This window comes from Pezoporus flaviventris, unplaced genomic scaffold (assembly GCF_033815535.1).
Source record: "Pezoporus flaviventris isolate CSIRO_AGI_PZ_B2104156 unplaced genomic scaffold, CSIRO_AGI_Pfla_v1 ptg000005l, whole genome shotgun sequence".
Taxonomy (NCBI): domain Eukaryota; kingdom Metazoa; phylum Chordata; class Aves; order Psittaciformes; family Psittacidae; genus Pezoporus; species Pezoporus flaviventris.
This window is the reverse complement of record NW_026892553.1, coordinates 10,735,057-10,761,063: the sequence shown is the minus strand read 5'-3', so window position 1 is coordinate 10,761,063 and position 26,007 is coordinate 10,735,057. Positions and strand designations below refer to the sequence as shown.

Below are 26,007 nucleotides of genomic sequence, written 5' to 3'. Positions count from 1 at the left end.
CATAAGTTTATGGCCACTAGGACAGGTTTAGATTTTGGGGCTACAATAGGTATTCAACACCACCAGGTCATATCCAGAGCACATGATTTAAAGCTAGCTTATAGGAGATCTCAATGTTATTTCTGAGACTTAAGGCAAGGTATACAACAGGTGGGATTGGCAGAGCGTGGTTTAACCTGTGGAATCTCCTTAAAAGCCAAATTTGGATTAAAGCTAGATTCCCGTAGGGAAACTCTGACGCATCTTAGGATTCACAGTTTAAGACACACTTCCCTTTTTTTTTGTAAACAAAATAAACTGTATCCTGTTAACCATTTTTAACATGAAAATAAAGAGCTGCTTGGGTAATTTTAAAATAAATCAGTATAAAAATCTATCCTATCCACTGTCTCTGTATCAAAGTGCTAGCAAATGGCACAGTGTTTTCTGTCTGAAGCCATGTTCCCTGCTTTTCATGTTTTATATCACAAACCTCAGCTCCAGCAGGACTGAGCTCAGGATTCCAACTGTGGCTCAGTCAGCCAGCCTCCGGGCTCACTCTTGGACAGCCCTCGCTTACACTGGGATGCCCAAAGCACATCTGAACAGGGCAAGTTCTCTGTGCTGTTAGATGGACAGTGCCCATCGCAGACCCATCCCCACCCTGCGAGGTGGCAGCAGGGTCTGCGTATGCATGGTGCGGCTCAGCTCCCACCGCAGCCCAGCAGGTACTTAGCCTTTCCCTTGCAAAGACGAGGGCAAGAGTTGGGCTCGGACCCTACAGCAGAAGACGAGCTATCATTTTGCATAGTTTAGTTCAGCACTGACTCTCTGAGTCCTGGGGAGATGCCCTATTGTGCTCCAGCTGCTCCCCTCCCTGCCAGGTGCTAGCAGAGCAGCTTGCCTGTTCAGGACCTCTTTGGCTTACGTTGTTTGGTTCAAATGCTCGCTGGCTGTTACTTTGGAGCCTGAATGAGAAATAGTGCAAATACAAGCTTAAAGAAAAAACAAAACAAAACCAAACAAACCACATTGCATTCACTGAACATTCAGTTAAAAAGGCAACGATTAATAAGAAGAAACGCCAGTTTTGCAGTCTTTGAGACAACTGGCAAACCTGTAAAATACTCTTCATAATTGTCTTAGAGGAGTCTATTTGTCTTGGCACTAGATGCTTGAAGTTATTTGCTAATGTGATTCTAACACTTGTAGCTAATTGCAAATGACTGAAGACTAGTCACAGAACACAGGACATCTCCTTGGTGTGATAGGACAAACAGTCCCTGCAGTTATGGATTCCTCGGTGCTTTTCTTATCCAAGTTTGACTCAAAATAATTTTGCTTGCATGGAATGGTGTGAATTCATCCAGACTGGTTTTGCTGGAAGGCAAACAGACCACATTACTTCTGAAGGCGAAGATACCTTTATTTGGCCATGCTCAGGCAGATTTAGAGGCCAAAACAGAGCTCAGTTTGATTCCTATTATGGGAGGCTGGCTGCAGTGCATTTTAAAACAATAATCATCTGAAGTGACTGAGATGTTCAAGTTTGAAACTTCACAAAGTGCCAGGGTGCCCTAAGTATGCAGAACCCCACTTTGCACTGCAGCAACCTTCACCATGTGGCAGCACGCAAACTGCGGTCCTCACTGAAGCAATGCGCCACGCAATGTTTCTTGGCCCCACTTCATAAAGGGGCTTAATTCTGCTCAACTCCTCTTCCCTCAGAAGATCAGCAGAAGGGACATTCAGCAACAAGTTGCTCTTAACAAGCAATGCACAAATGGCTTGTTAACTCACCAAGGATCAGGCACTCAGCCTGCTCAGGGTTTTGCAAATCCTATGTACCTCTACTGCTAGGCACCTACATGCTAGTGCAAATCCTGGTTCTCAGGGTTCGGCTCTGGGAGCTAGTCCTGGTCCTGCTTTGACCATAATCAAAAAGACTGCACTCTTTGGTCTGGCTGCAGGGCTCAGACCGGCTCCTCTCCATCACGCAGCTCCTGCTGTACCTACTGAGAGTAGCCCAGCAACAAGCCTTTCTAGCTTAAGGTGTAGTTGCAATGGGGAAGCTTTACCTGTTGATTTTATGGGACTGTTTCAAAGCAGGATCCACATGTTTTAAACCATAAAGAGATGAAATCACATTGAAGCTAAGGGAAAAAGACGTAGTCATATTTACAGACAGCTGCCATCACCCCACACACATACTCTGTTAAAGAAACAGCCTTATCTTTGCCCGTGTGCTTGTTTCTAACATGATACTGGCCTTCCCAGCACTTAAGAACATTGTTTCCAATGACATAAATAACAGAGTTCAGGCTTTAACTGAGAACTGATGCATGAATATGCGTAAGTAGCTTTCCTCTCGCAGCTCCTTGCATTAGAGCTTTGTACATGAATAAAATGGAAAAAAAAATCTCCACTGCTTTTCTCCCCCTGTCAAATTCATGTTCTGTGGTTAGGAAAAGGAGAGGTGGTTGGAAGAAACTCTTCTTTCCCTTTTTCCCTTTGTCTGCAAGTGTAAATATTACTGGAACTTAAATGCCGTCATCTGCATTAAACAGGTGGGACTCTTATGCTCATCTTTTGTATGATGTTCATGTATCAGGGGCTTCTGAAATACATTTGAAATGAATGCTGGCCATGAGAGGATACTGCCTAAATTGGAATCAGGCTCCAAGTATCTTCCTGCAATTAGATTATGTCATATATTATACTCTTACTCATGGCCTGAGAAGGAGAGTGCAAGGGTACTTAATACCTGTAGATATGCAATTAAAATGAGTGCATCAGACATTCGCTAGGTCTGGCTTTTGCCTGCCTCACATCTGGCACAGGCTAGCTTCTAAACCTTATAAGAAAAGAAAAAGCAAAACTAATGCACACACACTGGACATCATCATGCCCATATGTATGCCTGCTGGCTGCTACTGGTACCTAACTGAAAAGGTGAAGAGCCACGCAGATTCCACTTTATTTGCTATAGTTTGAGTCATGTTAATGCTAAAAAAATAGAATTCAGAGTGAGGGGAGACAGGTTTGTTTGTAATACACAGCAATTTTGCCAGCTCTTGAAGATTGCATTTCAAGCATAACTGCATTTCTCCATGCATACTGAATGCTTGTGGCAAAAGCAACCAAACCTATTAGATAGGCACATGGTGAAAGATGGTATATTAAAAAAAATAAATAAAGATCAGTCATTTCCATTCTGAAAATTATTCAAAGCCTTGATCTTGCAGCAATAAGCTAAACATGAAAGGTAGAAGACCCCTTCCTCATATGAGAAGCAGACTCCTTCCTTGCATGAGGGGCCCAGCAACACCAGCTGTGAAATGCACACATAGAAAGGCTCTTTTATATTATATATACAACTGTAATCCAGAATAAATAGTACTGTTCTGACTCATAAATGCATTTCAGCTTGGTTGTTGTTTGTTACAGCTGGAGATGGCTTGCTTTTCATCCCTTCTGTCCCACCCTTGGACAGATCGATGAACAGAAACCTGGGAGTCCAGAGTGTCAGCAGTATCCTCTTGTATTCCCTCCGGAAATTCTGGTTAAGAAGACCATAAATCACAGCATTAAGGCAGCTGTTAAAATAGGCCATAAAATAGCTCAGGACAAAAAGCCATTCTGGAATATGTGGCTGCACATGTGAAGGATTAATTGAAACAGCAAGGCCAATAAAATTTAATGGTCCCCAGCACACAGCAAAAAGGACAAAAACTACAAACATAGTCAAGAAATTCCGGATGTCAGCTGCTCTGAGCTTCTGCTTGCAATCTTGTCTCACCCGGTGTTTGACTTGAATCACCAAAATCCAGATCCGCAGGTAGCAAAATGTCACGATGGACAGTGGGACGATGAAGTGAACCACCACCACTGCGATGGTGTATGATGTACTCACTGTCTGTGCAAAGGTGCAGGAGTAAATCCGGGGGTCATACTGCAAAGAGCCAACAAAGAAGTTTGGCACAATTGCCACCACTGTGAGTATCCAGGTCAAGCAGAGATAGCAGAAGGTGTTCTTCAGGTTGAAAAGCTTATCATACCGAAGGCTGTGACAGATGTAGCAGTAGCGGTTGATTGCAATCGCTGTGATGTTGAAAATGGATCCAATGACACTTAAGCCCATCAGGAACCCACTTATCTGGCAGTGGACATTTCCCATGGTCCATCCATTGTGGAAAATGGCACTCAAGATCAGAGGGTATGGATAAACTGCAACTACAAGGTCTGCAACCGACAAACTGACGACAAAGATGTTGCCTACAAAAAAGAAGAGACAGTGAGAGGTTAGCATAGGTTGAGGTAGACAGCTTGCCACTAAAGAACTCCTCCTGAGGCTGAGTTCTTCTCATGGGCTTCAGTTTACCATCCATTTGGAATTTGAAAGCCTAGAAAATAAGACTTAGCTCTACTAGTGACAGCAATGGAGAGCAGCTACGCATGATTAACCTGCATATTCCTTCTCAGGAAAATTCTAAACTTGAAGTGTTACCTTTAATTCAGCTATAGCTGTGGGTCAGGGTCCTGAGTTCCACTAAGTTGTGCAGGAAAGAATGATTTTCTCTTCTTGTTAATCAGCCAGCATGCTACTGCTCAATTTGAGTGTGGCATATTTTTAGGTAGGCAAAAAGCCTTTCTGTCCAGTTTGCCAGTCAGAGTAGGGGAGGGAATTAAGAAAGGGACCTTGATACCTTTTGGGATCTGCTGTAACTACAGGGTCAGCTATAATGTTGAAAGAATATCTGTCAATATTCAGCTTTTTGATGACCAGAAAAATTGTCATTTCAGGAGGAGCTCCACATTGCAGTCAGAGGACAGTACACTAGAAAAAGTGGCTGTTTTTAATAACTCTACTACCTTCAGGTGTATCTACAGTAGTAGGAAAGTAAATATCACTAGAGTATCAGGAAAAGCTACGTTTAACACATTTAAGGTGTTAATATCTATGCCCCTAGGTGTTAGGATGCAACATCCCAGGTGATTGATCACACCTGAGCCTTCTCGTCAAACCCTTGTATCCTGATGTCTACAAGATTATACAAAAAATCACTAAAAATATATGTTTTCCTGTAGTTCCCATGAAAGGATTCCCTGAGACCTCAGTTCAGCCGGGTCACTGGCTTCAGTATTTGGAAAGTACACCCAAGGGCTGGCAGAAATCACAGCCACATTGCCACTGCAGTTGTTTACTGCCAACAAAAACTATCAGGACAAGTCAACCATTCATATCGGGCAGCAGAGTCCACTTCGCATTGACTGGAACACAGTCCAGACTTGAGAACAGCCCACGGCAGTGTGGAGCTGAGGCAGCTGACACAGCCGTCCTTTAAAAATAGGTATTAGCAGATGTGATGCAAAGTGTTGAAATCTTTTTAGAGGGAGATTTCACATACACAGGTTTACCACAGCACACGACTTCTGCAGCTGCTGTGCCTTACTGCTGCTGATCTAATATCTCACTTAGAGCCTTTTAAATTGTAGTCACTGAACCTGGTGCCCATATAATTACCTCTATTTATGCTCACTCTCAAGGGCAGACCCACCTCTGGTCAGGCTCAGTGCTCATGCAGGCACCCTAGAGAAGGAATACTCTTGTGCAGCAAATCTTTTATTCATTTGATCAAAAATACATACAAAATGTGTCCCCAGCACCAGGATTTCCTCTTGAAAAGGTTTTCCAAAACAGTTTTCAAGACAGCAAAACAGAGACAGACAGATCAGTAACCCAATCTAGGAGACTTCCAGGGGATGCTGGAGACAGACTCCATTGATGGAGCCACAACCCTCCCTTTTCACTGGACCTGTCCCACTTGGATACACATTCACATAAACAGGAGGTTGGAGAGCAAGCCTCTGTATTTGCTAGGGATTGAAGACAGCCACATCCAACACCCAGGCCTGACTCAGGCAAAGCAGAACAGAGCTGGATATTCCCTACTTAAAACAGCACATCAGTGGATTTAATCCAAAGTTTAGCAAAATCATAGGGAAAATTATCAGCCTCACATCACTGCCAGCTGCTGGGAGCAATGAGCAGTCTCTGTCAGTCTTTCTTCACTGACTTGAACAGTTGAAGTAGAAATATTGGGGGGGCAGGGGAATCTGTTAAAATAATATTCCTAGAATAGATTTAGTAATTTGGATTTAATCCAAGAGTGCAGTATTGTATTATTGTCCTGTAGTGCGTATTATATGGGGTTGGAACTAGATGATCTTAAGCTCCTTTTAAACCCTAACTATTCTATGATTCTATTATTTTGACACCACTTCATTGCATGTTGCTCCAGCAGGAAAAGAAATAAGAGGAGTTTATCAAGACAAGAATAATCTCCATTTCTATCTGAAGAGCAAACATGCCGTCCCCTACTCTGTGCTTTCACCTTGCAGTCTTGGCTGTCCTACCAACTAGAAGAACTAACACCCTGGCAGGGTAATGAATACCTGAAAATAAGATCAGAAAGGTTTGCTTAGTACTATTTCACAGAAACAAATCCATTTTCCATTTCATTTGGCAATGTGGTCAACTTCACATTTTTCTTCTGGCAAGATGAACATGAAGGTCAGAGCCATATAAAAGCCACTTGCCAGTCAGTCCTGAAAAATCAGTGCATGAGTACAAAGAAGGGGCACACTGCATGCCTCTGAAGCAGAACATATCCTTCAAAGTATGGGAACTGGCTGTTGGCTAATTATCAAAATGAGTCACTTGACTGAAACACTGCTTCAGCCTGCAGTCCCTAGTTTGCTGTGAGACCACCGTGTGCTGCACCCTGTGGCCAAAGACTTGTATCTTTGTCCTCTGATTGGACCCTCACTCCCAAAACCACTGCAGAATGGGAAGCCATCTGATGTGTGGCTTTTAGGGAAGGTAAAGAGCAGTCTCCTGTCAATGGTCTCCACTACTGTAGGGGTTTTTTTTACATTTTTCCACTTTAAACCAAAGGAGTCCTGCCCATAAAAGTACCAGCTGGACTTGATCTCAAATTTAAAATTATCTGCTTCCGTGGCACTATTTTCCGATGTATCTTTTTCTCTTTGTTGGCATGGGAGTATATTTCCTCATGAGCTTTCACATTTTCCGTCCTGTTTTTATTAGCCAGTTGCTGGCTCTGTTACCCAGTTATGGAGTCATACGCAAAGAGGCATGGCTAGTGGAGGAAAGCGTGTTACAAGCACACTGATAATACTGACCTGGCCACCTTTTCAGAGCAACTATAAAACCTCTCACATTACAGAGGTCCAACACAAAGCTATAGATTACCAGGGTATGGTACACTGCTCACAGTGTAAGCCACAACTTGTTTGGGAGAACAAATCAAAACATGGAACAGCCTGAAGCCCAGCAGCAGAGCAGGATCAAAGCATGTATGAGTAAGTAATACAAAATGGAATTTATCCCAGAATACCTTGTGCCCTAATACTTGCACCTTTGAGCTCCTTGCCTCCCTCCCAAACTTCAGTAATCCTGTTTTGGCTCACTTCAACAGCCTGCTCCTGTGTTGCAGCAGTTCCCTGGCCCTGCTTCTCATTTCACCTGGATTATCCAACATCACAGTTTATCTGAGGATTTACTGTCAAGTCCTGCTGCTAGGAAATGTGGAAATACCACAATGAGTTCTGAAAACTGATAAACCACATATATAAAGGTCTTCAACAGCAGGCTGCCCGAACAGCACCTGACTTTCATACAAAAGGATATAATTCTCCTACGGAGACTAATTGGGCATCACTGCACAAACACAAGGGTCACTGGCCCTGCTGCCTCAAGAGGCTTTGGAAATCCCTCGGTGCACAAGCTGCAGTTGCAGAGATCAAGCCTCTCCCTGCTGTTCCCACACAGGGACAGCTGTGGGCTGTCTTTGGATACACACAGGCTGTGCTTTAGGTATCCTAAACCTAGAAGTGGGGTTAAATGGCAGCAGGGATGTGTAAAAACATTTTCTGAAAATTGGCTATTTTTCTACATCTCAGAATGTCCAAAGCAAGCACCTAAAACTCTTGTTCTGCTGTCCATATAAAGCTCTCTTATGCTCACAGTCCCTGCTGAAATACTACAGAACTGTTTGATTCAGGTTAACAAGATACTCAAGATGCTCAATGCAGCCTGGAATTAACACTTATCTGTAAACCCAGTGCTGAAATTGAAACATCCTGAGTGACAGGAGATGCACCAAAGCAAAAAGCCAGGTTTGCAGACCAGCTTCTGCTCCATTTGAGGAGGAAAGAGGGCTTTGCTGTCCAGATTGCCCATTCCTGCCAGCCACTTTGCAGGCAGCCGAGGTGCTCCCAAATAGCCAGTGCCCAACACAGCATTTTGAGGCAAACAAATCATGTACAACAGCATCAAGGTCAGCAGACCCATAAGCATGATGGACATGAGTGCCATGGGGGCTCACCGCATGACCAGCCCGCTACTGTCCCAGCCTCTTCCCAGAAGAGAGCAGATCCTGGCATCTGTTCAAATGCAACCAGAATAACTGACAGTTGTAGAACAGCAGGTATAAAACCCTGCGTTGATAAAACTTGCCAAGATACACAATGACATAATGACTGGTGTTTCTGTGGTGACACCTTAACATTTGTGGCTTGTAATAAAAAGCACCTTAAACTTTATGTTCGTCCTTTCAAGTTTTATGAAAAACTCAACAGACTCATGTTTAAAGTGAGATAAACTGGAATTAAGACTCACATCAACCACAGAGATACAAAATAAGGTTCAGTAAACAATTTAACAGGCCATGACTGTAAAGCAAGCCTCTGATAACCACTTACCATAACCTAATACTCTCTGCTTAACCTCCCAAAGCTTATGCTCACTGCAGAACAGAAACAAAATGTACTGTTTGCCCCGAGCAAAAAGATAAAATCATAAAAGCTTTATTCAGCATGCAACAAGACTCTTTATTAGCTTTGATAGCCTCCTTTTCTTGTTTGTTTTTACCTGCCATTTGCTGTGCGTTTGCTTGTATTGCACCAACTTCCAGTCTGCAGACATGAAGTGCATGCTCAGCTCTGCAAACTGAGTGGCAGTTTACAGAAAACAATTCCAAACCAGTTTTTTTTTTCTTTTTATAATACAAAGATGTCAATCATATTGATCATAAACTGCTGCAATTTAAGCAGGTAATAGTAGTGCGATGTTGGGGGATCCTGATCCTGCAGCCCTCACTCTGACAAGCATTTCTTACATCACAAAACCTGAAGGAACACTCCAGCAAAGATGGTGTTTACCCCACCTTCTATAGGGGACTATAACCCAAGACACTGCTCCACGCAAGCAACAAAACAGCACATGAGAAATCCCAGACTATTAAATTGCTGTTTCTTTCCAGCATTCTAAAAAGCACTGATGCATCTGATGTGCCTGCACAACAGCCCAGCGTGTACTTACCCATTTTGACAGCTGAAAATGTTTGACAGGGGAGCACAAGTAAAAAGCAGAGAAACTCTCTGTGATATTGTGGCAACAGGAAAAGAAAAAGATCTGTTGTTCTATTAATTAATCCACAAATTTTAATTAAGGATTTTATTTGTGTATCTGGGGAGCCTGCTCAAAGAGAGGAATTAAACAAAAGAAAGGAAAAAGCATTCAATCAATTATCTGTCATCATTACTCCATCAGGATTCAGAGGGGGATAAAGGATGGTTTCCTGCAGTTAAACAGACAATGCAGTTGGGCTGCCAGCTGGTCTCAAATGTTGACTGTGCTGCATAAAGTGATCCAGAGGGTAATGGACAGGACAGGAGGTATTGCCAGCCCACAGCACCCTTAGGATGTAAGATCAGAGAACATGGAAATATCCAATTTAAGGACGCCAGGAAGGTCCTAGACAAAAGGATAAAACTCCGGAACAATTTAACCTTTTCCTGGCAAAAAAACCTTTGAGATCTCAGCACACTCATGAAGCCAGAGAACAGCAGCATGCTCTGGGCTACCAACCATTACCTGGTTTACTGGCATCATTCCCTACGGGAAAACTGTGGGTGCTCAGTGCTGCGCTAGCCTTGCGTTCACACAGGAGCAACATGAAGGCAGAGCAGGAGGCAGCCAGCAACATGGACTCTCAGCCTCCTCCTGTGCCTTTCCATGACCAGCCATTCAGGCATCACTTTGGCATCACAACTGCAAGCTCCATTATTAGCCATCTCATCAGTGTATCACCACAGTTGCATGAAAGCTGTCTTTTCCTCTGGACCTGTGAGGAACACCTGCTTCCAGGAGGAGGCAAAAAGCCCTCACAGTATTAAATGAAGTAGAAAAGACCAGCTCCTCAGCACTTCAGTTACCTTTATTTTGTTATGTACCATGTATTATTTTGGCTGATGGTTAAAGAAAGGAATTGCCTACAGTGCCAGGTGGAGGACCAGATTATTGGGTTTTAGACTTACTTTTAAGTCATGACCTTCTAATTGTATTGCTGTCAAAACCATATTTGAGCCACACCTTCAGTTGCTGTAATTGAGCACAGCAATCATCTACAATTTTTACATCCTGGAGATTCATAACTTCCATTTGGCTAAGGCCAGCCAGATTCAAATTTGTATCTGAGCTCAGGAGTCTGTGGAATAGGCTAAAAATTAGTGACCAGCCACATGCACATGATTCCATAGCATTCTTTCTATCACTTATCATTATATTGGGAAAAAGTTGAAGGAGGTGATCTTTCCCTTGGTGTGACACAGATGGTAGCTGGACATTCACTCTTTACTGAACAAAAATCATTCTAATTGCATCTTCTTCTGGACCTTTATTAAGGGCCATTGTGTTTTAGTACCAGTGCAGAACAACTTCCAGTTTTCAGAGTTTCAGATATCTTAAAAGCAAACAGAAGTTAGCAACAAAGCAGAAACTCTTATGCCAGCACTGCCTTCTGATACTAACTGTCCTTTTATCATTTATTCAGGAACAAAACTCTAATAAGGAAGATTTATATCAAATGACAAATAACAGCTGTGGGGAAAAGAAAAAAGTGTTGCACTTCATTAGAACTCTGTAAGACTCTGACAGCCAAAAACACACTGCCAAAGTGGCAAATGCAGCCGAAAAGACAAGACAGAAATCACAGCAGCTGTTAAACCAAATGGGAACTTGCTAAAATTAAGGGTCATTTTCCCTCTTTCATATTTAGTCTCAAAACACTATGTAAAGAAATTCAACCTCTTATAAAGACAGGCTGAATCATTAGCACAGAAGTGACACGAGACCCTTGCAAAGATTTCAGATTAAAAGGTAACTGTTACTCAAGCAGTTCCTAAAATCCTATGAATACGTTAATCTGGTATCAGCTGGAACCCTCCAATATTGAAGTAATAAATCTTACCAGACTGAATTTTACCATTATTCACTTGATGTTACAATATTCCTTAAAAATACGGAAACATTCAACGCAGAGGGTGCTGATGGCTCTGTAGCAACAGTACCAGTGCCATCCCAGGCCAGACCACGCGTTTCCTTCTTCCCAGATAGGTCAAGGCCATACGTGTCCCAGAGCATCAGCACTCCCAAATTATCTATACCAACAGGCAGTGGTTTCACCTAGGAAGGCTGCTGGGATTGCCAGGGGGGAACAGGAGAGCACAAGGCTTACACGAGTCACATCTGAGGTTGATTTTGTAGAGGTACCACAACAGCTACCAAGAAATGCTCAGGACTGAAAAGCATCCTGCAAGCCAAGTTATACCTTTTGCCTGAAGGATGCTGATTTCCAGAGGGACAGGATGATTATGCTTCAAACAAGCCCAAAATAAACACTGAAGAAATAACCAAATGAAGTGCATAACCAGCCAGCCAACCCCTGATTATACCACAGCATGAGGGTGCAGTGCTGGCAAGTTTTGTTCTGTATTTCTTTAGAGGGCAGGAAGTGATCACATTGCATAATTATGCATTTAATTAGGCAGACCTAGTCTCATACTAGAGCACTAACTGTAAGGACAAACAAGAGACCCATACTTTTTATGAACCAGGACTTTTCCCAGTTAGCTGCCATGTAGCATGAGCAAACCACTGCCTCTGTATATTTTGGTTTCCTGCTCCAACAGCAGAAGTCTGGCCTTCCGTGCCTCCACTGATGTTTAAAAGTACAAGGGTGGTGTGCAGTGGAAGGGAGAATAGAAACAGAAATTAAAACAATTCTGATATGCTCACCTTTTGGCTCTTGGGTAGTTCTCCCAAACCAAACACTTCCTTTTGAACAGCCCTGTGCAGAGCATGCTCAGGAGCCTGTGATATGCAAGAACAACCAAAAGAAGAAGGATAAAACTGGCAGAAGCACAGCCCTATTTACCTGTCCTGGTGTTTCCCCCAGTCTCCCAAGCCATAAGGGGTTTAGATATGAAATGCTGAGCTGCAACGCATGCAACTGCAAAATTCAGTAGGCAACACTCTTCGTGCAACTCGATGGAGTCACTACCCCACCATGGTACCAGAAGCACATTTTGCTGCTAAAGGTGTCTGGAGCTGCTGGCCCTGGAAAAGGACAGAACTAACTGGGTTAACATCACTGGGGATTCATAGCAATGATGGTCTGAGTAAGAAGAGCCCTTGGCTAATTCCTAAATTGATTGCTGCATCCAGCAGTTAGCCTTCAGCTTCCACTTGACTTGGAACTGTTTCATGCTTGAAGCTGGATGCAATTGAATGTGATCATGGTCCATTCCCAAACTTTCAACACTTCTATGTTTGCAGCCTGGGCCAGTTTGCAAGGCACCTGAAGACCTCTTCCAGAGAAAACTCCCCAGCTGATTTCTAGGGGATAATTGGAAAGGTCCATTGTAAATCACACTGCATGAGAACAAACACGCTGTTGTCCTCCTGACACAGGTAGAATCTCCCTATGGCCTCATAGGTCAGCGTCTGAGAAAGCAGTGATGTGGCTTATGGTTCCTATTTTGGAACAGAGGTGGTCACACAGAGCCTGCAGACAATTCTCTCTTTGTAACTGGAGACCAAGGCTAATTTCTTGTTCCCAGAGACCATGGCCTCAGGAACTGAGGTCCAGCCTTGATTTCCCCTTTAGGCTCCTGCTGCTTGCACATCTCCCAGTGGGTCTCACTTAACAAAAAGCTCACACACAACCTCTTAGCTTCCCAAAACTGAACACTTTCTCATGTGAGCAAAAGAGCTTTGCTGTCTATGTACAACAGTGTGGCTTTGTAACCCTAGCCATGATAATAGCAGTACATAACAGCAAACAAGACTGAAGCCACTAAAACTGCCAGAAACTGTACAAGACATTGCTATACGTAACTGCAGTATCTACTCAGGAAAGGAACAAGCAAAGAACATTGAAGCACTAAGAGCAAAAGCAATGAAATTTTCATCAAAAGACCAAAATGCCCCCTGTGCTCCTGATACACATGCGCAGCACAACACATTGCAGGACCCTGTTCCCCGTGCTCAGCATGGGAATGTTTAAGCCTGTGTGGCAGAGACCCAAAAGGCATTTGGCTCCATGGAAGCAATATCTACTGAAGCATCTGCAAAGAAGGAGCAGCTACAGCTGCACTACGGACATTGGAGTGTCCTTTGAGAGGAGCACACCTATTCTTTTTACTTCACTTTATTATTTGTGCTTTTTAAATCAGAAATTTCTGCACAATCCTCATATGATCTGGCAATTATGGAAGACAAGGCACTGCGAATCACTGTTATGGTAAATGCCACAATTTTCTCAGACTGCCTGAAAGACAGGCATGGGCTAAAGCACACACAGAGGCTGCTTTGGGATAATGGCAGCATTTACAGCAATGTCAGCTTCCAGCAAGTCAGTTCCGGTAAATACATAAAACAGGTCTGTCATCATCTTCCTCAGGAGACAGAAATATCAAGAACAAAGATGCATGGTTGGAGACTCCAGATACGAACAAGCTGTTAGATATGGAGCTGCTGCTATATCTTTACTAGTAAACAAAAAATTACAGATATTCCCAACACATGAAGATGGTGTTCACAGTAAAAGGACCTACCAATGCCAGCTGGACATGAATACACTCTTCCCTCATAGGTATAAATCTCAGAGTATCAGTGCTGCTCATCTCTCTTGTTTTCACCCTGGTTTCCTAGAGAAAAAAAGTGTGTCTGACCACACTGCCTGCCTTTCCCCAGTAATTTTTGTTCCTGAAGGCCAACTTTTTACACATTTTATAGGAAATTGGATGATTCATTAAAATAAATAATTAAATGAGTTTCTACACAATGGAAACTGGTCCCCAGCAGAGCAGGGGCATTGTGAGTGATTGCACTCATTAGAAAACGTATAGGGTGTCCTCCAGTTTTTCATGAAACCAGGTAATTCAACTGTTACAAAACGTCAGACCAGGGTGAGTTTCAGTCTAGTTCAGACTAGTTCATACTCCCATGACACAGCAGCAGCTGACAAGAAAACCGGCTTCATTTTGACGCTCCACGTTTAATGCATCTTCTGTATGAATGACACTAAAGACCAAGAAAATCACAATACTGTTGAGACGTTGTTGCTCATGTCATACATGTTTCTTGATAGAACTTGCAAAATCCAAGCCTAGGAAATTGGCAAAGAATCCACAAAAGACAGACATATTATAAATACACCAAAGGCAGAAAAAGTGTCCCTCAGAGGTTGACTTCAACTGACACCATAACCATCGCTCACAAGGTTCCAATCCTCTAATCAGTAGGAAACTAAAATGAGGAAAAACAAAGACCGGTGAGACAACTACAGGAAGGCCAACTACGAAGCCTAGGAACAGGGCTTCTGAAAGAAAGGTCAGAGCGGACACTGAATAATAATGGACACGTATACTTGTGCAATTAAGGGGCAACTTCATTGCAGGTGTGTTCTGCAGTAGCCTACAACAATTAGGATTGCATATTCCCAGAAACAACGTCACATGAGTTTTCAAAGAACTGGTACATTCACATAAGAAGAAAAAGTTGCCATGAAAAAGACAAAACTGAATTAGATCCGCTTAAAAAACATTCAGGGAGCAGTAAACCTAGTTTTAAGCAGAGCAACCACTATGTAATGCAAGATTGTGAATTACTTAAATTACTACCCAAGAGAGAGAAAAAGGCAAGACAAAGAGGCTGAAATGGTGTTGGCCAAAGTAGATAAATCAATTCACTAATGGATTTGATGCTGACTTAATCTTCTTACTTGGCAATGTCCCAAAAAGCCTGTTCCTTTTGCCTTGCCTTACCTAAATGAAATTAACCTATCCCAGAAAATGAAGAACAATTTCTCAGTGCACTGAAGGCAGACTGCTTGTTGGATCTGGATCTGTGTTATTCCATCCAAGAAACTAGAGAAACTTTGTAATTTAAAAAACCTGAAAATGGGAGGGTTGGCAACAAGTTGAACTGCTCTTTTCTCACGTGCTTTCTGATTGCTCAGCACACTCCAGTATACAGGTTGTACAAACAACTTTCTGTTTGGAACAAGAGCATTTGGCTTTGCTCTTCAGCAGTTCAGAAAACGTAACTTCCAGTGCATCAACCAAGGAGGAATTTATGAATGAAGAAAACAGGAGCAGAATATTTCACTGAGATCTCAAGCTCGTTTATACTTTCTTGATAAAACTGAAGTGTTTCTGTTTCCAAGAAAGTTTTAAATGGAAGCCTTCTCTTCTGAAGATGTCAAAACCACTATTTTATTCTTCCTTATAACACAAAAGAATTGGGTTTTGCAAAACTAACTTAGGAAATTAATGACTTCACTTTTCACCAGCAGGGATTTTTACTGTAACACATGACCATCTTGTGCTCATTTGAGGACATGCAGTCTAACCACTGCCTGATCCCTGGATGGAAACATAAACACACACATCTCAACACTTCAGAAGTCTCACAAGTTTGAGAGCCAATAGGGGACAACCTAAGAGTAAGAACAGGAGGCTGTATTTTCTTCCAGTATTAAATGGTCATATTCTGAAATGAAAGCTGGGAAAGAATATTTAGCAAAAGAACTGGCTGGAGCCAGAATGCCCTCTCAGGCAGAACTGCAGCTTGGTGCATCTTTCCTCTCAACCTTTGAGCATCTTTCCTCTCAAACTCTTCCTGCAGGAAGTATTAAAAATCAGTTGTCTGTAAAACCCTTAATGTCAATTGTTAACTTTTTCATTCTTGGGACACAAAGTAGGGCAGGAGGAAACATATTCAAGAATAACACGAAGATGACATAAGGGTTTTAAGTGAAAAGAAGCCTGAGACAAACACTACTGCTAGGATGAACTAAGCACCTACAGCAACACAACTGGGTGGATTTCCTACTCTCTTGCAGTACTCACAGATGTGACTGCAAAGACTGGCATCAAACATGAAAGCAGAAAAAACTGATGAGTAAAATGTTCTTTCCTACTGCATTGCCTTCCTGCTGCAAAGCCAGCAAGACAACACCCTGTCTAACATGAGGCTGAATTTAACAAATAGAGAAAACACAGGAGCAAGAGCAAGAGCAAGACATTCAGGACGATGCTTAGAACTGCTGCTAGTTCATTTAAAATTCAGAAGCCACCCTCAAATTCATGCAGTGATGGATATGACAGCAGGAGTATGGTGCTCCCACCCTACTGGGATAGCTCTAGACTGCAGAGATGGAAGAAGGAAAACAATACCACCTCCCACTTCTCTGCCTGTTGTCTGCATATAATGTTGGGCTGAAGAAACAGAAAAACAAGGAGACAGTGAGGAAGGGAACAAAGACCGAGGGGAACGCTAGGGAAGCCACAGGGATGAGGCACTGCACACTCCCTCTAGGGACCCAAAAGTGCAACTTGCGTTCTGCTTTTGACACTTTCAAAGAAAAAGGTAAGACCCGTGGCAGCAGCAGAAGGCTCAGCCCTGCCTCTGTGGACACTGGGGCAATGCGAAATGACACATCTGCATTTCACATTAGCCATTTAAGCCAGGTTTCATAACGGCTTTTTCCCCCTCAGATTGTCATGTCATGGGAAGCCAAAGTCAGTTCTCACTGAATCACTGTAACCTCTGCAAGGAGAAGTAGCATACACTCCTTCACTTCCCCATAGGCAAAGCTGGAGTTTAAAATGCTCAGTTCACAACATGCAGCCCTGAGCCAGGGTAACATGTCAGAGACTGCATAGAGCAAGCCCTCTGAAAACAAACCTGTTTGCCATTTCTTTCAAGTGTTGGGTTCAGAGCCTTTGGGCACATGATGAGAAAAATAGTTTGTGCCTTATGTCACCATAGTGCATCCTACAGCATGTTCGTGGGTGATGCTTCCATATCACACACCCGTTAGCTTCAAGCTTTTTTCTTCTCTAAGTATTTACCTTCCCTCACTTAGACATTCTCCTGCAATAAGCAAATGGTTTTAAAAGATGATGTTGGGATTTAGTGGGATTAATATCCATGCACAGGGTTTTGTTGTAAAGGAAAGCAAAGCTGATTCTTCTCTGTATTATGTAAAAGAGTGAAGACATGTTGGAAGGTAACAGTTCTGCTGATGCTATTTAAAATCCAGGGAAGAAAAGCTCTACTTAAGGGTGATTTCCTGATCATTTACACATTTCTTTCCACAGGTATGGTCTTGTGTGCACATGAGTATTTGCAGCTGCTGCAAGAGTCACACATTGAGAGGACATAATTCAAAAGCTCAAAAAATGACATTACAATAATTATGATTAACTATCCAGGAACTCTTCCAATCCCTAACACAGGGCAAAACAGAATCCAGAATTTACCAATACTCTGGAGATTATTCTGGCAACTTGAATGATATAATGTGAATTACCCACACGATAACCAAGACAAAACTAGACATTAAAGTCCAGGTTAGAAGCCACAAAATTCTTCAAGTCTGTAGCTAATGGGGTACGCAGTCTTTTAGAGAATTATACAGATTTCAACTCTGGCACACTGTATCATGCGAAAGATTACTTACTTACACTCATTTCCCAGAGATACACAGTCACAGATGCCTTAATAGAGGACACCACACAACCTCATCTGGAAAAAATCCAACAAACACTTTATCTTTACAAGGGATTGTTGAGGTACTGAAAGGATGTGGAAATCTGGAAACAGCATCCATGCTGAGAGCATAAATGATCCTTCTCTTAACAAGAACAAAATTGGACGATTGCTTCTCACTAGGAAAAGCAGAGAAACATTTGCAAACATGAGTCCTGTTATGGGACCCATAAACCTACATCCCACAGCCCAGGGAACCCTTCATATCCTTACCACTCCTCTCTTCTCATTTCTATCTCGCTCTCTTGCTGCTTTCTTCTGTTTTTCAGCAAAGGAAAAGGAAAATCAAGTGTGGTGACATACCTGATATTGCTGTAGGCAAACCCACCCACTTGGTACTTCCCTTCTCAGAACTGACAAGTCTCAAGGGTAAATGCTCTATTTCACCTGTTTTTTTTCCCCTACTTGTGACATTCCCAACAGGGCTGATCCTGGAGTACTAAAAGCAAGCATGAGAGCTCTAAATGCTGCTGGAACATCTCTTTAAAGATGGTTTTGAAGGATGTATTTAACAGGGGGTTGCAGGTAACATAGTAAATTAGGCTATTTCTAGTGCTTTTCTATTCTTCAGACTCTGCCTCATCTCATCCCAAGGCATGACCTGCCTGGTTTTCAAGTTTTAGGAGGATTAAGTGCATTAAGCACCAAAAAGCACCCAAAAACCACAAACCTGCAGAAAAGTACTAACTCTTAAAGTAACTTGAAATTCTCCCTCCTGATTTGGAACATACTTGTATACATCTACAATGGATGAATTCAAATAGTTATTTTCAATATAATAAATAACAGACTTCCCCAGGAGTGACACAGAGCACTGAAGCAAAGGGTCACAATATATGGTGTCTTGGACAAGCTGTAGAAAGCTTACATTTTGACTGTTTTTTCTTTTGGTTCGGCACCCTGTGTTTTCAGCTCTCTATATAAGTAATGGATTGGACTTTCTGAGTGCCACTGGAAGCAAGAAGTGTTTATAAAGTCAGGTAAATAAGATCACTATTTACCACAATGAATTATGCCAGACATGTCTGTTGAGGTAATGCTCTCTCATACCTCATGGAGATGAAGGGGTTGATGCACACACTCAACATGAGAACAGCCACATTAAAAGCAGACCTGAGATTCATCTGGTTTCCTGCCCCACTGCCAACAGCTGCCAGAAGGACCTGCCTCACAGAAAAGTTCAAGAAAACATGTATTGGGCAACAGGGAGATAATGTGCCTTAAGGGAGCACTCCTCCCTGACACACACCCAAGAACACCAGAGTCCTATATAGCACTAATAAAACATAGCAGTTTCCTAATGGGAGAGTTCATTTTCAATCACTACTACAGTGAATATGTAGGAAAAATCTCCCAAGACAGCTTTCACTTAAAAAGTTAGAGGAGAAAATATGGCAGAAAGCAGTGGCTGAAGTGAAGCAAGGAGGGAAGATGCTGTGCCTGGCACGAGCTGATGCTTTAGGAGCCCACGGTTGAATGGTGGCCAGGAAATATTTAGGATGTGTTCACAGCAAATACATGTTTGCAGAGCTGACAGATCTCTACAAGTCTCCCCCAGGATAATCCGGCATCATTTAAGCCTAAGTTATCTCAGTGATCTCTGAGAAAGCCATAACCATGCTGCCTGGGTGAGAGCTGCACCCGGCATGAGGCTCCCACGAGTGAAAAATAGCACAAATGGTGGATGAAGCCGCCCATACTTGAAGACAACCTGGTTACCCAGACATGATGTACTTCTTGTCTAAAGCAAAACCTCCACAATTTATAGAATGATTTGTTGTACAAGACATAACAAAAGACAAAAAAGATCCCCTCTGTGTTTCCTGCCAAATCCCACCTGGACGCTCCTCCCACGGGTGAGCTTTGCAACCCCAAGGCAGGGCTGCCTACAGGCTGAAGAAGCTGTGACGCCATGGGCAGAACTGGGAGGTGAGCACTCAGCTGCTCAGGTCCTCTTCCCAACCGTGTGGTGCAGTTAGGAACACGTGTTTTCAAAGCCGTTGTCCTCCAGCAAGTAAAGAAAATACTGCAGCACCAAAATCCCAAACCTTCATCGGAAACTTTTTTTATATTTGGACAGTTTTCAGCAGCAAATGACTAAATGAATTAGCTTGATAGGTAAATGTGCTTCCGCTTACTTCATCTCTACTTACCTGTATGCAGATATTCAATTTTACCTTATATGCACATTTACATGTTTTCCCTGTTTCAGCAGTAAGAAAGTATTTTGAGAAGCTGGAATAAACCTTCTTCAGTCTTCAGGGAATTTTGGCTTTTTGTTCCAATTCCAAACAATTCCAATTCTAGTTCCAAGACTCAAATCTGGACATGGTAATTCCTTATATAAGAGAAATTAAGAGTCAAAACATTCTCTTCCTAAAAAAAAAGAGCCCAACTTGTATCTTTCTTTAACTTTCCCATTCAAGCAGAGGGGAAAATTATGTACAACTTCACATTTCCAATATGACTGCTATGGAGAAATTAGAGGGTTGCATCTAGACAAGTAGAAATCCTGCATTGCTAAGGTTTCCTTGGCTGCAAGAGAAAAGAAACATTGCCTCCTGGTGATTAAGAATTTAATTATTATTATTAATTCTGAAACACTTTGAATTACACAGTACATTTTCTTTAAATGGGCACTATCGTTACTGCAAGTTGATTTGAACCAATGATTTATTTATGGCTTAATAACCCTGCTTGTTTCATATGCTCAGCACATTTTGCTTCAGTATGTTGTATTACTGGGTGGTTACTATAAAGAGTCCATTTAAATTTGGACAGAAGCTATTCAGAACAGATATGTGAACTAAAACACTAACTACACTGATCAGTAGCTACTGGTTTCTTCCAAACTAATATTTATATGTGTCCATTAGGATCTAAAGAAATTTCATAGGTAATCTCTAGTTGAAGTTCACACTTGAACAAAGCTTTCTCCTCAGACCGATCCTAATATCCAGTCACTTGAAAATCAAGAGGAAGCCTGCCAGGCAGCACTGCCAAACTGTGAAATTTCTGCAGATAAATCAGAATCAGGCTTCCCCCATGGTGGGGTTAATAAAATACCTCCAGCCCTGCTGATAAATCACTTTCTGAAGTAAAATAGCCTGGCTTTATCGGCTTTGTTTGCAAAGCAGGTCTTAAACAAACCTAGCCATGGAAGGAGAGAAAAAAGCCTATACAATTTGGCCAGATATGCTTCTGACAGGAAATTGTACTTTTTTTAACAACTGTGTAATTACGATGTATTTTTCTCACTAAAACTGTCCCAAAGTTTTGGCTTGAAGGTGTTGGATGCTGAGTAAAACCAGACTGCACCACTGATAATGTACACAGCTGTACAACCAGCTCCTCTGAGGTTACTTCACATTTGAATATATCCCCAGGAAGCTAGTCCAGTTGTTTTGTTCTCCACAGTTGCTGCAGTCCTTCAAAGAACACATGCTGTTCTCTGTCCTAATATTTCCATGTTGTGGTTCTTAATTGGGCATCATTTTCAGGATGGCAGTTTTGATTTGGCCCTTTGGAGAAGGAAACATTCCCAAGAGAAGCATCATAGCCAAAAATGTGTAAAGTTGACTTGAGTAATACCTGCTCCCTGTTACACTCCTTTTATCTACTCAGAGCAGGAAATGAAGCCACATGTAAGTAAAGAGACATTGCTTGATTTACAACCTGCTCTGTTAAAACTTGCACAGATGGGTTGCATCTATGATTTTATATTAAATGTTACCCTCTAGTTATCTTGCTTTGCTAATTAGATGAGGAAAAAGATTGTAGAAGACTGGGCTGCCACAGTCAACAAGTGCTCAGCTTCCCATAGTCTTTCCTGAGCCTTGTTCAGGGAAGTTTTCTGAATGGTGTGAAAGATTACGATCTAAATCAAAAGCTTAATTAGATAAAGACATGAGCTAGGATGATGTATTGGTATCCTACAGATGTAATAATTCTTTCTTTAACCAGCACATTTCAATAAAGCATCTGGATAAGAGTCAGCATGTAAGAACTCTGCTGTTCAGCTCGAACATCTTGGTTGGCTGTGCCTGTCGGCACAAGCCAGCTTTGAAGGCTCATCTCCACTCACTCAGAGCAACACTGTAAAGCATGCATCCCTTTAGTCTTTAAGGAAGCTATTTATACAAATACATGGGCTGCCAGAGTCACTTTTAATAGAAGTTGCAAATTTGGCAAGAATGCAAAGCATGCAGTAGTCACTTGTGTTGGTGTAGGAGCGCACAGGCAAAGCAACACCCATGCACAGCCCCTGCCCGCAGGCTGAGCAGATGGCACTGGCAAAGGGGCACGGGGAGGATGCAATGCACAGTCCCTCATGTTATACCTTTCCAGCCACCTAAACCTCCCCAGGTACAGTTCTGCAAAGCAGACATCCAGAACTGGACTGCGAAGTAGACACGCACACACCCCCCACACACACACTAGATCTTTCCCTTCCACAACTACCTAAAAAGGTTGTGTAGTTCTCAGTTAAAACTCCACAAGTTTCAACCCTTAAATAGGATTACTGTTAAATACTTGGGAAGACTTGAACATGGTTGTGATTGGGATTTGGTTTTTGCCCCATATAGAAAAAGGGTTGGGTTTGTCTGGTTTTTTAATGCACACTACACTCTTAACTTTGAACAGAGGCAAATAAAAATCCTTTTTTTAATCAAAGTGAGAGAGAATGAAAATCATATCAACAAATAATTATAAATTAATAAAGTTACTAAGCACTATACTCCTATGTGGTTATAATTATAGGTGAGATTATCTATGAAAGTGTTCGGAGATTAAGGAAAAGGAAGGAGAAGACTGGTAGAAGACAACAAATATTTTCCATATTTTCCAGGGTCACAAAACCCTGCTCATTGGCTTCACATGGCTTCCCAGGGTGAAACTGTCCTGGCCCACTTCCAAGAAAGCATCACTGGAAAGGGTGCACTGAGAGGATGACAGGAAAGGTGACCCCAAAAGAAAATGTCCTTACCACAAAGAAAACCCAAGCAACCAAGAGCCAGACTTCGTGTCCCCCCTTTCATTTTAAAGCCTATCCTAAACCATTCGCATGGACAAAGGGCTTTTTTTCTGTACAATGATTCAGAACACAGATCTGAAGTTATGAGGCTTCAAGCTGCTTCACAAATTAATTCTGGACTTGCTCTATTTCTTTCTTTTTGCTGCTTGTGTATAGACTTATTTTGTTGCTCACCTAAACTGTTTTAATGCAGGTCATTTACTACTCAGAGGGAAGAGAAAAGCTCAGAGCACCTTTTGAAACAGAGGTGCTTTGTCAGGCATAGGTATAATTTTGCAGCACTTTTATATTCCATACCAAAACTGCATTGCCCTGCTTTGAATTTTAGCTATCTTCTTACTTCCCAAGATACTCCCAACACAATTGTAGGTAGACATTGTTAATCACTGAAATAATTAATACAGCATGATTGTGATGAAGACAGGGAAATACAAGAGGCATGAGGAACAGATCTGATGCATTAGCAGACATGTATGCTCTGAATTTATAGCTAATATGTTTAAACAATCCACAAATGTTTGAAAATGTAGGTGTTACTGAAATAATGAACTATAAAACACTTGTTGATAGAGAATGCAGAAGAATTGTGTTCACTGTGGTGGAATTGGAGAATTTCTGAATGCCAGTAGCATCCCACAGCTTGGAGAAGCACTTAAAAGCAAAACCAATTTTAAATGGGGAGAGAATAAATGCAGCAGAGAAACTAATACAATATGAGGTCAAAGCATAGCTCCACAGACAGCTGATCTATTGGTCTCACATCCTACCACCAGCAGTACTCAAGAGGAGGAAGCATTATCCCCGATGCCTCTGTTACAATGCAAACCAGTCATCTCTGAGAGAAATAAAGAAAACCAGATGATGGGATGGTGTTGTGGCGTAACCTGACAGGCAGCTACAGAGCACACAGCCGCTTGCTCACTCTCCCTGCCTCAGTGGGAGCTGTTATCAGCACTGTTCTCTGCACAAATCACACAGCACTACACCAGCTACTAGGAAGAAGATTAACTCTACCCCAGCCAAAACTAGGACAGATGGACAATGGACACAAACACATCTTAGCTTCTTCCAGGTACCACAGCTCTAAATCTCCTTGTCTCAGACAGAGAAAGCACATAGTGCGTCTGCAATGTATTTGTCCAGCTGCAGTCCCCTGGAAAGAATGCTCCTGTTACAGTGCACAGCTCATCACCATGCTAAAGAAATCACACCTTCTGCCTTACTTTTCCAAGTGTGAGGAATAAGAGCTACCAGACTCAGTTTTATGGCAGGGATATCAATGGCATTGGGTTTTATTCCCACCTGCCCAGAAAGCCAGCAAAAGAGCTTACTAACTATTCACACCCCCCACATCAGGAAATGGAAAACCATTTCTGACAAATACATAGCCACAGAGATCATAGGTGGAGGTATAAGAAAGGGGTTGTATTCAAGGAAAAGCTACTTTCATCTGCTTTGCAACTGAATGACATTTCAGCTTCAGGCTATTCTTTCACCAGCTTTGCAGGGAACTTCCACTCCATTTTCCCCTGCTGCTATTTCTGCTCCATTTCAAGGCCACTTCAGCAGATATCTCACCTCCTTTGAAGTCAGCACCAGTCAGCAGGACAAAAGGTGTCACATCAGAAGTCTTCTCTATAGTAGCTTTTCAGCATGATTGAAAAGTATTTATCTTTGCATTACAGCACAGACATTCAAGTCTGCACACACATGCAGGACCATCTCCTCCCTGCAAGACCAGTGCAAGTGATAACAGCAGGGATGGTCATGTCCTGGGACCAGCATCCACTCTAACTGCATTACTATCAGAATTACTACAATTAAAGCACCAACGCTCAAGCTCAAGACAACCATCTGTTCCTCTAATGCAAAGGGAAACACATTCATGCTTTGCTAAATGTACTGCAGCCAGGATGCTGCAATAAATGCAGCTGCACTAACAGTTACTTACAATGTTCAGTGGGCTGCCAAGTCAAATCCCCCCCAGTTACTTTAAGGATACAGCACACATTGAGAACCCCACTATGACAAAAGACTAAGAGTGAAAACAGACTTATCGGAACAAAAAGTGCCGCTCGCTTTCCAAAGATAGAAGGGCAGTACACTGCCAGGCGCCCATCCATGCTGGCATTTTCAACGTCCAGTCAGCAACCAAACGCATTTAGATGCCCCATACACAGCACCTTTCCCCTCCCTCCCTGTTTTCCCCAGTGAAAGAACAGCTTCAGCAGAATTAGAGAATCAAGGTGTATGGAAGGACAGGCACAAAATTAATGCTTTGCAGGAACTGGCTCCTCTGTCTCTTCTTTACACAAATAAGTGCTATTCTTGGGTGACACAGTGCAGAAGAACTCACCAGCTATCTATTTCATAATGAACTTGTCTTAGATGTCCACAGCAGAAAGCCAAGCCAGACAAAGGGCTGCTCAGTAATTCCTCTTCATTGATGTGTTGTATCCCTCCTCCCAGTTTGGGGGCGTGGATTTTAGCACATCTGAGGACAGCTTATGGCTAAGGACTTGGCCCAGCAGCTCACCAGCATTGCAGTTAAGGACCCTGACAACACAGGGGTTTCTCCCAAGTCCTGCAGCCATATGGCAACAAGCACAGATCACAGCGCACAACTTTGCAGCACAACCACCCTCCCCTTAACACCAAAACTACCTTCACAGTAGCCACTGCTCTGTCAACTTTCATCTTCTGTGAGTGCAAGCCATTAAAACCTTCGCAAGCAAACCCCATCAGTGAGATACACACATGGGTGCACACCCATTTGCTGAGTATCCCACATGCGTATTAAACCGTAGGGTAAAATCTACTCAGAGGTCTATTACAAAATAGCATCGACCATAAATCAGTGAGAGCAGAGGCTTGACACACTCATGTCACCTCTGTGGGAGCCAGGGCAGTGGTGGCAAGCTGTTCAGCAGCGCTCAAATGGGAGAAGCTTCTGCCACATGCTTATGAACACAACAGGAGCTGGAAAAGGGGGATCACAACTTGCTAT

At 42.5% G+C, this 26,007-nt stretch overlaps 1 protein-coding gene across 3 annotated transcripts in view; it reads right to left on the bottom strand.

Annotated features, from left to right (window-relative positions):
- Positions 1-2,058: 2,058 nt before the first annotated feature.
- Positions 2,059-26,007, bottom strand: part of GPR50 (G protein-coupled receptor 50) — a 32,158-nt gene continuing 8,209 nt past the window's right edge. The window contains exons 1-2 of one of the 3 annotated variants that reach the window (XM_061445991.1): positions 9,386-10,618; positions 2,059-4,254 (exon numbers count right to left, since the gene is read on the bottom strand). In XM_061445991.1, the coding sequence (XP_061301975.1) occupies positions 3,389-4,254; positions 9,386-9,389 (870 nt within the window). In that variant the 5' untranslated portion in view covers positions 9,390-10,618 and the 3' untranslated portion in view covers positions 2,059-3,388. Of the gene's footprint in view, positions 4,255-8,935; positions 9,106-9,385; positions 10,619-26,007 lie in introns of those variants that run through there. The other 2 variants (XM_061445990.1, XM_061445992.1) reach the window with 2 other exon arrangements.